We start from the raw sequence: 12,481 nt of genomic DNA on the forward strand, positions 1-12,481 counted from the left end.
GCCCTGACAGCTCGGCTTTCCCACACCAGGGAACCACCTCGGTTTCCTCCCCTCTTACATGGCCTGACAAGCCTCATTTACTCTTTCCATTCATTTGTGTTCACAATTACAAAGCAGTTTGAGGGAACAGCCTCAGAGCTAAGTTGTTGCCAGTGTTTTCCACCCAACTCCCCAAGCCTAAGCAAGCTACAAAGTGCTTCCAACCAGAAGAATGAGGCTGAAGCGAACAGGAACAGTTCCTGGATGCATCCTGAGGGACCAGAGCCTGATATGCTGGTTTACTGCCAGAATTTTCCAGGTTGTAAACAGATCTTTGTTCCAGAAGTTTAAACACATCTGACTAATCCTGCTGGAGACAGAGTGACCTGCCCCTGCCACGACAGGTGACATGGCCTCAGCTGCATCCAAACACACACGGCTCCAGTGTTGGAGCTGTGATGGCAGGACTGTGCTCACACACACGGTTTCTGCCTGTTCATGGAGCAGAGCTTGGAGCCACAGCCTGCAGCCTCTGCTGAAACAGCAAAGGGATCTTTGGATTCTGCTCCACGGTGCAATGGACACGTCCACAGCCACTGAGGCTTCTCCTCTGGCAACTGGAGAGCTCTGAGCTAATGGAAAGAGGCTCTGACTGGAAAACTCATTTCTTGGTTACAGTAAATTTTCTAAATTCAATTTTAGGTGAATTTAGAGAGGGTGAACAAACAGCTAATGTACATACTATTGCATGCCCATTGTGCTGTATGTATCAAACCATACATTTGCATGTACTACAAATGCTTAGATATTTAACAAACTGAAGAGATTTTTCAATTAGAAGACCCAGTAATTGAAAAAGATTTCTCTCTGTTCAGTGACTGATGCCATTAGCCTCAAGGACTTAAAAAGTCACAAGGTGGCTCAACAGCCCCCACCCAAACCTCAGCACTGGCAGTGGCTGCTGCTCTGTTCTGCAGTCCCCCAGTCCTGGAGCAGCATTCCCCAAGGGTTCAGGGGGACATGCAGCTGCCTGTTTGGAGCCTGTCCCTACCTCAAAGCAGAAGTCTCGTCCAAGGATACTGTTGTGAAGTGGTTTGACAAAGACTGCTTCTTCTGCCGCAAAGTCCAGAGTCTCTATGGTGCTGGCTTGGTTCAGTAAAGACTCATGGGAACGGGACTCCTTCAGCTTGGGCAGCTCACGTGGTCTGTAGGACAAGGAGGAAAGGAAATGTCTTTTTTTTTTTCCTCACAATTACCAAAAAGAGCTGGCAAGATCCCAGAGAAAGCTGCAGCTTGTCTCGGTGCTTATTCAGAGCAACTTCTACAATTAGTCTGCAAACCTTATGAAAATAACATTAGGCCAGTAACCCCAGACTCCCAAGGGAATATCCAGCCTAGGAAGTCCATTCCCACTGACCTAGAAATTATAGCTGCCAAGTTGTCAGTGAAAGAACAACAGCAAAAAAATCAGAACTTAACTGCTGAAATTTTAAAAAAAAGCCCATAGGTAGCTTTGGATGCAATACTGATAAGACTTATTACTAGCTAGATTAGGACACAGTTGTGTATTAGCAGCAAAGAGCACATGGATCCCTAAATCTGTAACCAATGCAGAATGAGGATTACTCATTAGAGCAGATGACCCTTCACTATACACTTGATTTTTAACATACAAAGCCTTTACATTAAAGTCAAATACACAATTTCACAATTGCTCAAATCAGTCATTTTGCATTTTCTTTTTCAGCTGCTTCTTCCAGCTTGGATTTTCAATTTTTTGGATGCTTTCTTTCTCTTTTAGCTTCTCACTAACACATACTGCTTCTCCTTTTCAGCTGATTGTCCTGTAAATCCCTGAGCTCCACCAGAGCTGAAATCTTCCAGATTCACAGCACCTTTTTATCAAGGCAGTTTTCTCTTTGTCCCCACCAGTTCTTGAACAATTCTCAAAGACATTTCCCTCCCTCCATTATGCCACAGCTTTTGGCAATCAACAGTGGCATTCTCAGATGTGTTTTAACGCTTTCTGTACTCTCCCAATATGATTTAATGCATATTAAATAATATTTTATGCACATTTGTGCATAGTGGGGAGCTCTGCTGTCAAAGAAAACTGCAGAATGTGCCAAATTTAGAGATGATGTGGCTTCACCTCTTCTCCTTCTGCCTCCAAACTGACACCTGCCCTAGAGGCTTCTGCAACAGTCACATAACACCTGAGGCACAACTTGCATCTCAAGGTAAACACCATGTGCAAACACATCTTGTTTTTCCTGTGGCAGGAATTCAGTCAATCCTTCACAGCTGACCAACAAGGGAGAAGAGCACAGAGTCCCAGCTTAGCAGAGAAGGAGCTGTTGACCTGGCAGGTCTGAATTTTGTTAAGATATTAAAGTCCTTGGCTTCAGTGATGCCTGAAGGTGAGCCCATAAATGTGGCTGCCCATCCAGCAAGTGTGACTGGGCACAAGGAACAGATGTGGAAGTAAAGAGGTATCAGCTCTCTACACATCACTCAGAGAAAGACGGTGCTCCTGTGCTCGTCCTCATAGTATTTCCTCTTTTATTCAATTCCCAGTATCAAATGGAAAATGTTAAAAAATGTTATTTGTAGAGGAAAGAAAAGAACAGCTACCTCTAACAGCTTCCCTAATTTTGAAAAATAATTAGTTTTCTTCCCTCACATGTACAAAAAAAAAAAGTTCCTCACATTCTTTATCCTTAGCAAAATCAAATTCCTCCTACCTATGAGCAATTCTGTAGGGGAACTCAGAGGCATAAACCCCCCCAGACATTTTGAAAACACACCTTAACAAGGCTGCTTAACAAAACCTTGGGTACCACAAAGAATACAGGCAATGCAACAAGCAGAGCTCACCCGACTGCTCTTTTGTACAGCATGAAATGCTGAAGGTACTGGAGCAGATTCACACACAGTGAGATTTATTAAACAGTGAGGGAGAACTTTGTTCCCATTTAATATATTGAATGACCTGAGTGCAGGCAGCAAAACCCTTTGATGGGAGGAATATTCCAAAGACACTGATTTCAGATGCAAAGCAGCAGCAGCCCTGGTAGGAGTGTTGGCTGTGCTTTGTTCTAACAGGTTCCAGCAGCAGCTGAACCAACGCAAAGCCAAACCTCAGCCATGTATAATTGAGCACTCGCTGCAGTTAAGGTAGGGCAAGTCTAAAATAAACACACCACAATACGCCACTTTAATGTCATCTCTGCAAAATCCTCTCTAATTTCTCCTCTCAAGAAAGCACTGCTGAGGTCACTTGGCTTCTGTCCCTGCCTCAAACTCTGAGCAATTCCTGTCCTTACAAAGTACTGAGAGCCTGCAGCCAGCTCCTGGACAGTGGAGGAAAGCATGGAGTGAGCAGAACGAGGGGGAAGAGGAGGGAAAGAGAAATAATTACCTAAGAAGGGAGGAAAAAAAAGAAAAGATATTTTGCAAATTCCAGTTAAGCAGAGGCTGCTTGGAGCAAGACAAGACAAGCAGACCTACACGAAACAATTGTACAGCCACTTAGCAGAGCATCCCCAGATCATAGCGGCGCCACATGCCACAGCCCTTCCCTCCAACCTTCCTGCTCTGGGCTACATCTCACACAACAAATCCTGCTCGCAGAGGAAGAAAGGCACAAACAAATCCGAGAGGAGTTCTTCCTCAAGCCTCAGGTTACAGATTTCGGAGGAGCACCGTGCCAGGCAGATAGGCTGGGGCCAGGAGAGCAGCCAGAGCTAAGGGGAGGGAAGCTCCCTCCTTGTCAGCTGAGCTCCCACCGGCCCCACGGTGCCAGGAGAGGCTCCTGCATGCTCCTGGGTTGCCAAGACACAGCATCCCCTAAGGAGATTAGGGAGGGCTGGCAGCCAGCAGAGGCAGCAGGCAAGGGGAGGCTGCCCTGCAGGCGTGGCTAAGGTGACCTTCCCTGATAGAGAAGTTCCTCCTTGTCCTTTCCTACGAATTTGATGAGATCCAGACATTAAAGGCAACATGAGAGAGCAAGGAATCTTCCAAGAAAGCCTCTGAACAGCCTGTGGGAACAGGGCAGGGGCAAAGGCAGGTACACACAGCAGATGTACCCCAAGCCTGCACATCCCATCTTGCAAGTCACACCTTTGAGGAGCTTCTCTTGTGCTCCACTGCTCTTCTGACTAGGGGGCTGTGAGAATTTGGGTTTGTTGCAGAGCAGCTGGAGCCCTGGTAGTTTTGTTGACTCAGGGTCCTGTGGCAGACAAATGTCAGTCTGTTCCAGCAATCCTTTGATGTTACCATATTTAAAACAACTCAATAAATTGATTAAGTAGCATAGAATTGGCACTTTATCTTCCACAAATGTCAGAACATCCTCAAGCTGTTGGTTAGATGCAACCACATGCATTTACAAACACAAGTACATACATTTGTGAGCACCACAGTATAGATTTCATCTATTGATAGATCTGCAAAGCAAATCTTTGACTTCTGCCTGTATCAGCAGCATCCCAATCAATACAGGCAATAATTGTACAGAAATAATACTTCTCTGCTGCTTTAAAGCCTCATCTGATATGCTGAATCTGTAACAAGTAAAGAAAATTGCTTGCTGGCTTCCTTTTGGCATAGGTGCCACTAATTCATGTCCCAGTGTCCAGCAAAGGGGCTGGATTAACAGGGTCCTTCCTGTCTTAGGTAGGAAGCTACTGGGAAAATGAGTATTGCTCAGACTCTGTCAGCAGAGGAGTAATCCCAGGGAAGCAGATTACTGTAAACAGGAAGATCACACATGCAAAAAGTGGGGGAAGGGTTGTTTGTACAAATCTGTTTCTGCTAAACAGCTCCATTAACAACACAAATCCTGATTTAAATTACAACTAACCTCCCATGATCAACTTTTTATCCTGTTGCTTTTTCTGTCTATGCCTGTTAACAGCGGAGGTTGCGAAGGAACTACATGGGAGTTCAGACAGTTACCAAAGCACCACTCAATTCTAACACATTCTTCATAATTTCTTTCCCATAGGAAAAACAGAGAGAGGAGGAGCATGTCAGGCAACGTTTTAAACTTCTCACCTCTTTTTTCACATGTTTTGGAATACTGGTCTTCAGAGCTGCATCATTTCCTTGTAAATCAGAGCCCAGACAATGCCCTAAACCACTGACCTGGCAGCAGCATGCCACTGCCACAGAAAAAGAGCTCTCCAACCACCCCATCTTACTGGCCCAGCACCAAGCTGACCCTCTCTCCTTGCACACCATAATTCAGTAATTTTCCATGACAGGAAAATCTTGGTTGTAAGCCGGGAACCAGAAACCTCTGGCTTTCAGTGGCTGCCCATGGCACACAGCAGCCTATTAGCAAAGTTCTATTATATTCCACTGTCTATAAGGCAAGTAGAATAAAGGGGTAAAATCCTAATTGCTCTGGTTATGAAGCTCTCCTGCTGATTTTGACCTATTTAAAAGCCAACCTACAAGGCACAAAAGACTTCCAATTACTGAGCTTACCAGGGAGAGCACTGTATTACTTGTAAAACAAGCCTGTGGACATCAGTAATCAAAAAGACGAAAAAAAAAAAAGTTTAAAAATGAACTTTCCTTTGCCAAACTGGTGTGAAAGGAAAGAACTCAGCCCAAGCACCCAGCTACAGCCAAGTCTCCAGCTGGCCTTACACCAAGCTGTTCATCTGCACACTTCAAATAATTCCAGCAATCCCCATGTGCTGGGAGACACTCCCCAAGAGCAGAAAGTCAAATTCAATACTTAGCCACTCTGCAAAGTCACAGGAGAGAGCCTGGACTGGAATGCAGTGAACTTTCTGCTGCTCTCCAAGCACCCAGCCCTGTGGAACAGGACCCTACTGTCTCCAGCACCACCTGCAATTCACCTGTGCTTTGCCAGTGCTGCAGCACCAGGTTTTTCCCTGTCCAAACACTCCTTTTGTAGACACCACACCCCTCTTCATTTTCCAGCTGCCAATTATCTGAACATCCTATTACTTGGTCAACAATTCTACAAGTCTAACCAGTTTTATTATTAATTTTTTTTTTTTTTTTAAATCAGAAACTTGGGGTAACTTATTTATCTGCAAGTTACACTCAGGTGTGATTAAATGCTGGGTTTCTCTGAGTATATTGTTCTAGTCTTCCCTTGAGATTCTGGTCTTTTCTGACAAGGTCCTGCCCAAAGCCTCATTGTTTGAATCCTGGATTTGCAAAGCCCTTCCCTGCCTGCCTGCTCTCCTTGTGGATCACAGCTTGTCTAGCAGACACCTCTCAGGGTTCAGCCAAGCAGGCTGCTGAATTTCACAGCTGGAGAGTTCTCCTCTCTCCCCTAGTCTCTGCTATTAACGTTTCCAATCGGTTTGTTTTGATGGAGCAGAAATGCTTAATTGATTCAGTTTCATTTCCCTGCTAAACTCAAGGTGAACGCTACATGGACGAGCCTGGGCTTTGCAGAGAAGCATCAGCCATTAAGAAATATGTATGTATGTAAGCAGCCCAGCACCAAGGGGAAGGTTTGTGACAAACACCGGGATCTTGTTCAGTTTGCAGTGAAAAACCAAACAACGGCTGAAAGAAATACATTCACCAAATCAGGAGTGAGGAAACAAACCACTCCTCCCCTTTGCCCACACTCCAGTGTGCTGATAGCATCAGATATGCTGAATGAATACAAGCTAGGAGTGAGTCAAGCCTTAATAACACATTGTGTAACACAGATTTCTATCCTGACAGCTAAATCATGGTGAAAATCCCCCACCCTTTTTTTTTTGGTTTTTTTTTGAAAACCGGCATTAAATTAGAACAAACACGAAAAACACGGCAGGTTTTGCTTCTATTATTTACACGACCCGTGCTATTTTCTCACTGCAAAGAGGTGAGGAGGGAGGGGCAGGAACTTACCGAAAGTAGAAGAAGCTGTGGCTGGAGGAGTGATACCGTTTGACCATGAAGCCCAGAGCCATGGCTACCTGCTTCCCTGTGCCCCGCCGGAGCCCATTCCGAGCTACGAATGGCTCATAATGCCATGAAATGACTTTTAGCAAAGCAGGAGGATTCCCACGTGGCAGTAAATCCCAACAGGGCAAAGCCCTCCCAGCTGTCTGCAGAGCTTTGCTGCAGTCGCAGAGACCATATGCAGCCAGTCGCAATCACCTTCGCTCCCTCTCCGTAAACAAAACTCAATTTGAGATATTCCCTCAGTTTGAGATACTCGCAAATTCCTGGTCACAAACTGGAAATATTATTTAGTCTCTCCTTTAAAAAAAAAATAAATTCCCTTAAGTATTTTCTCATGCTTTTTTTACATGTTCTATATATCATGGACACTGAGAAAACATTACAGATGAATGTGTGAGTTGAAAAGCTCAAAGGATGCGGGAGGAAAGAAGCTGGAAAAGCTGTGAAAGATGCTACAGTGCAAGGTTGCCTCATGGTGAGAGCTGCTGGCAACCTGGTGAGATGCTGCACTGGCAACACATGGAAGAGCCTCACTCCCACCTCCTGTGGCTCACAAAGGAGCACAGTCTAAGTCCTGCCTTGTAAAGACAACACAGGTGAATTCAAGTGCCAAAAACCACCAGCAAACAACTGGAGCCTGAGTAACAGGAGGTATGTGAATAACACACCGAGAGGTTATGGATTTATTTCTACAGGACACCTGGATGCTGATCCATGTTTCTAGAGGGGCACCAGAACTCTCTTCTCTCCTTCTCCACTAACCCAGACACACTGAAATAAAGGTAAAAACCAGAAAAGGTACGTTGGCTGATTGCCTTCTGCTGAAACAGAATATCTGATTACAAAAAAATCTGCAACTCATCTCCATCCCTTCTCCCTACAGCATTCCTTATTCCTTTCTGTTTTAAATCAACTCTGAACAGGCAGCATCCATCCTCTGTCACCATCCAGCATGGCATGCAATGTTACAATATCCCTAATCTTGATGTGCACCAGGATAACTTATCTTCCTTACTCCAGAATTTTAGAGGTATTTATCTGTAAAATCTCCACTTTCTTGACAGGTCCCAAACACCCCAAAAAGCATGAAAAGGCAGTATGACAGCAGCCTCTATTTTTTTTTTAATCCATGCAGGGTTTTAATTTATAAAGCTGTATAACGCTTTCTTTGAAGGCAGGGCTCTTGTGTTTGTCAGAGCAAGAAAAGGGAGATGCTATCGGTCAACCCGGCCCTGAAAACCTGTGTAACACTATGACATCACCTAGAATCACCTGCTTGAAATGGGAAAGGGCTGACTCACCAGGGCAGGACAGGAAAGTTGTTACTGCTACAGATTGAGAGGCTCATACAGAACGTGGGAAGAACAGAAGGTGAGAGAGTGGCAATTCCTTCTCATGAATTTAGAGTCAGCTCTATGTTCAATAATATGTTCAATAATACCACCATGTGATCAAATACCTAGATTTTATGCTTCTGTGCTTTCAGGCCATCAGAGAAAATTCACATTTCATTTGAGTCTAGTTGAAAATTTGTGCCCACACTGGCAGAGAGCAGAAGGGGGTCTGCTTTTTATGAGAAGACAGCTTTGCTGTGTGTAACATCACATCTTAAACCAAACACCTAGGAATTAATTATAGCTACATTTATTAGCTTTCCCAGAAGAGTGTTTCCCTGACACTACAAAAGCAAGTATCCAGCATGAGTACCAAGCTCAGGAAAGACAACCAGATTATTTAAGGCAAAGAAATTTTTGCATCACAAAAATTCAAGCAAAGCTGGTTTCAAACAGTGGTAAAAATAGTAGGTACTTGATTACCTGGTGGCATTATTTAAGATGCTTATGCTCACTGAGTTGCTTTTATAGCCATGTTGCAACACCCTGAAAATGGAGATTTATAGGAAAACTTGTATCAAAGCAGCAAGGCCATCTAGATGGTTAGTCACATCTGGTAAGCAGCAGGCTTTTCTGTAACTCCTGATGTTAACAGACCTCCAACACCCACAGCCTTGCTATCTCTGTGATTTTATGGTCTGCCTTTCAGATGGAGAAGGCAGCACCATTGATTGAAGCAGCACAGCATGACAGATACAACTAATGAATTCAGCCCAGCTAAAGGAGAAGGGAAAATGCACTGAACAATGTCAAATCACAGAAGCCTGCCGTGGCCTCGAGTACAGGCCAACTTATTTTTCACTCTATCTAGCTCTCCTGCTGGGCTACCGTGGAATGTAAGACAGAATATGTTTAATAAAAACCATAAAGAGACTTAGCAAATAGTTAGGAAACACTGTGTGTAAGAGCCTTCGCTTGCCTCATATACAATTCATTCCCAGCCTGGATCTCCAGCCAAAAGCAAAACAAACAAAGATATAACAAATGGAGCACTAAGATGGTCAGAAATGACAGAGTTTTCTAGTTTTCTGAAACACAGATCGTCTGTTCCTTGTGGTAACTCTGCAATAACCAGAACACCAATGCTGCAAGGGTCCTCAGTGTGTCTGAACTGCACTGTAGATCTCTGGGCTGTGCCAGTGCTGGCAGAACCACCCTGCTCGCACCAACACAACTCCTCATCTCACCACAGTACTGGCCTGCAGGCAAGCACTGCATGCAGCAAGGCAAATTTCTCTCCAGCTGATCAATCCCATGGTTTTCTATCATGAAATTGGAAGTCTGCAACTTCCAAGCAGGAAAAGGTACAGGAGACCATCTGCTTAACCTGAGCTTTTTGACAGCTGTGAAGAGCAGCAGTTTTCCGTCCTGCATCAGCAGTACACTGCACACTAAACTTCTGACGTGCCAGAGGCAGCCCCAAAACCCCTCCTCGTGCCAGCTGGACAAAAAAATCCCCCTCCTGGCTCTCCTCCCCTGAGTGCACTCACATGCTGTGTGTCACCTCTGCAGGCACATCGCACCTTACCTGTCCTCGGAATTGTTGGGAGAGGGCAGACGGAAACTTATATTCCTGTCCAGTTTGGATTGACTCTTTGTCCTCTTGATAGATCCTTTCAGGCGCTTACTGAAGAAGCCCTAAAATGAGAAGTTGCAGAAGTGAAACAGAGAAACTGATGCCAGTAATGAATCACTCAATGCACTGCCACTGAGTCCAAACACAAGGGGTTGATGCCAGTCATGGGACGGGCTGGACTGGGATTCCTCTGAGCAGCAGGAAAGGCAGGGCTGGATTGTCAGTGACAGTTCCAGGAGGTGAGAGCTTCCAATTGCAGTAATTAGCACTACTCACATCATTGGGGCACTTCTATGGATTCCAACAATTATACAAGACACCCAAACTTCACAATTATCATTTAATAAGGAGCAATCTTCAATATCAGTATTTGTTCCTACTTCCCCTCTACATGCCATGTTTGTAATTCTTGATGAGCTTTAAAGTACAGAGGTCTTATATCATGAGCTTCTATTGAGCCCACAATTGCAGCCAGGTTTTCCTTTTGAATTTAAATGTAGCACGTTAAATCTTAAAATAATTCATAATTTCAATAATCTGGCTAGCCAGAATAGAAAATTTCAAAGCATTTCATACACCAGTGGCTTCGGATATCAGTTCTAGTATTGGTAAGAAGCAAAGCTCAATTCAAAAATCTGCTTAGGATCTAAAAATAAAATAAATCTTCAAAGAATATGTCTTCAAATTACAATTGTTCACCCAACAATCACAGCCCAAAGCCATGTTAGTTGGAGGGAACCTCTGGGATCATCTCCTGCTCAATGGGGGTGTGCTGCCAACACGGGGTCAGCCTAATTCTGACCTGGACTAGCCAAGAACTGAAAACCTCTGGAGACAGAGGGAACAAAGGAAGGGGAATCTGCTTTCTGAATCTGAAGTGCTACATTTAAGATTCCCCTTCAGTTTCTGAGGCTTGCCAGCCAGAGGCTCCTCAGGGGTGAGAGCTGCTACATTCTCCTGATAAAGTGGAAAGGAAAAGACCTGATATCTAAATACTAAAAAAAAAAAACAACAACCCCACAAAAAATACCAAAAACCAAAATCAAACCAAACCAAAAAACAACAACAACAACAGCAAAACAGCACAAAAAACAAACCTCACAAATGTATACAATGTTCTCGGGGAAAAGGTAGTGTCAAAAGGGAAGATGTATTTTCAGCTGTGTGTGCCACTCGCACTTTGCCCATGATGCTGCACTTTCCTTGGTCCTGGCATTGAAAAAGTGCCTTTGAAAAAACCTTGTAATCAATAGATGCTCCTGGGCTTCTCTTGGGGCCATTGCTGGAATTCAAGTAGAGGATGCACAGCACTTTCAAAGGCACTTTTGTATATTCTGACCTTTCAGCATAAAAGGTAACAAACCCAGCCAACAGGGATTCAGATCTGGTGGGCCCTGGCTTCAGTCCAGTACCTCTCAGTCTACTGAAACTGCAAACATGAAATAACAGAGCTTTTTCCCCTTAAGGGCAAATAACACAAAGCTGACCCAGTTCAGCAGGGGTCCAGAAGTATTTATATTGAATAATTCCAAATCCCACTCAGAGAAGGACTGTGAATATTCATTTTTTGTGTGCATGTACAGTTTTAAATTGGTACTGCTTTAACATGGAACATGCCCTTGGTTTAATCGAACATAACCTATACCTCAATGAAACAAATGTTCTATCTGGGGTTGAATAAGGCTATCCAGGGTTGACTATACAAAAAAAACCCAACAAACCCAAACAGGGTAAGAACATATTTAAAGACAAAAATTTATTCTAACAAAGGGACTGATTATTGGTCATTCTCAAAAGAGTTGAAAACATCTACAATATTTGCTCTGTGCTGGCAGTTCATGCAGGGCCAGTGCTTACAGATGGACAGCCTGGGAGCAGCATGAAAAATTCACATGTGCCAGAACTGAGCAGAGTTTTTTGACCTGCATTTGCCAAAGGAAATGCTTTTAAATACCAAATGCAGATATAAAAAAGATGTAGTGATGAAAAATAAACTTCTATCAGCAACAATATCACCTTGCTGAAAGTTTTATTTCCTTTTACTCCTGTAGACAAGAAATCCCTGCCAATGTCTATAAAGCAGCCTGCACCATTAAAAAGACTAAAACACCTTTACTGCTTTTCTTATTGTCTAAGGTATTTCTTCTAAATACTTATTTCAACACAAAACAGACTCTTGTTTGGTTCTTTTATCTAAATGTAATGGAGTGTCTGAGCTTTAAGAATCATCATTGAGCTTCTTTAAAAGCAGAAGCTTATTTTACTGCTTAAACAAACATTTACAAACAAACACCCTCAGACAAAAAAGATGTAAATTATTACCCAAACTGCCCAAATTGATGAGACTGTGTTCTTAATCAAAAAAGTACAAAATATTTGGTAGGATAAACTAGCTAGGATGCAAAAGAGAGATTGGGAAAGAGCAATGGTGCACAATCAGGAATAGGTCAGGGCAGGTTTGTCATCTCATCCAAAAGCATCAAACACTGGCCAGAGAAAACCCAATGATAACAACATCTAAAAATAATTCAATCCCACTGAGAATTCTGTTCATCTCATTTGGAAGTTAAGCTACTCCACTCTC

General features: G+C 43.6%; 1 protein-coding gene across 23 annotated transcripts in view; it reads right to left on the reverse strand.

Moving 5' to 3' along the window:
* Positions 1-12,481, reverse strand: part of RASAL2 (RAS protein activator like 2) — a 160,837-nt gene that overhangs the window by 26,825 nt on the left and 121,531 nt on the right. For all 23 annotated transcript variants that reach the window (XM_086842941.1, XM_086842942.1, XM_086842940.1 and 20 more), the window contains 2 exons: positions 9,850-9,959; positions 1,031-1,184 (listed from right to left, as the gene is read on the reverse strand). In XM_086842941.1, coding sequence (XP_086699067.1) covers positions 1,031-1,184; positions 9,850-9,959 — 264 coding nt within the window. The remainder of the gene's footprint in view (positions 1-1,030; positions 1,185-9,849; positions 9,960-12,481) is intronic.

Source organism: Cyanistes caeruleus, chromosome 9 (assembly GCF_971803275.1).
Source record: "Cyanistes caeruleus chromosome 9, bCyaCae1.hap1.1, whole genome shotgun sequence".
In the NCBI taxonomy this organism is placed as follows: Eukaryota; Metazoa; Chordata; class Aves; order Passeriformes; family Paridae; genus Cyanistes; species Cyanistes caeruleus.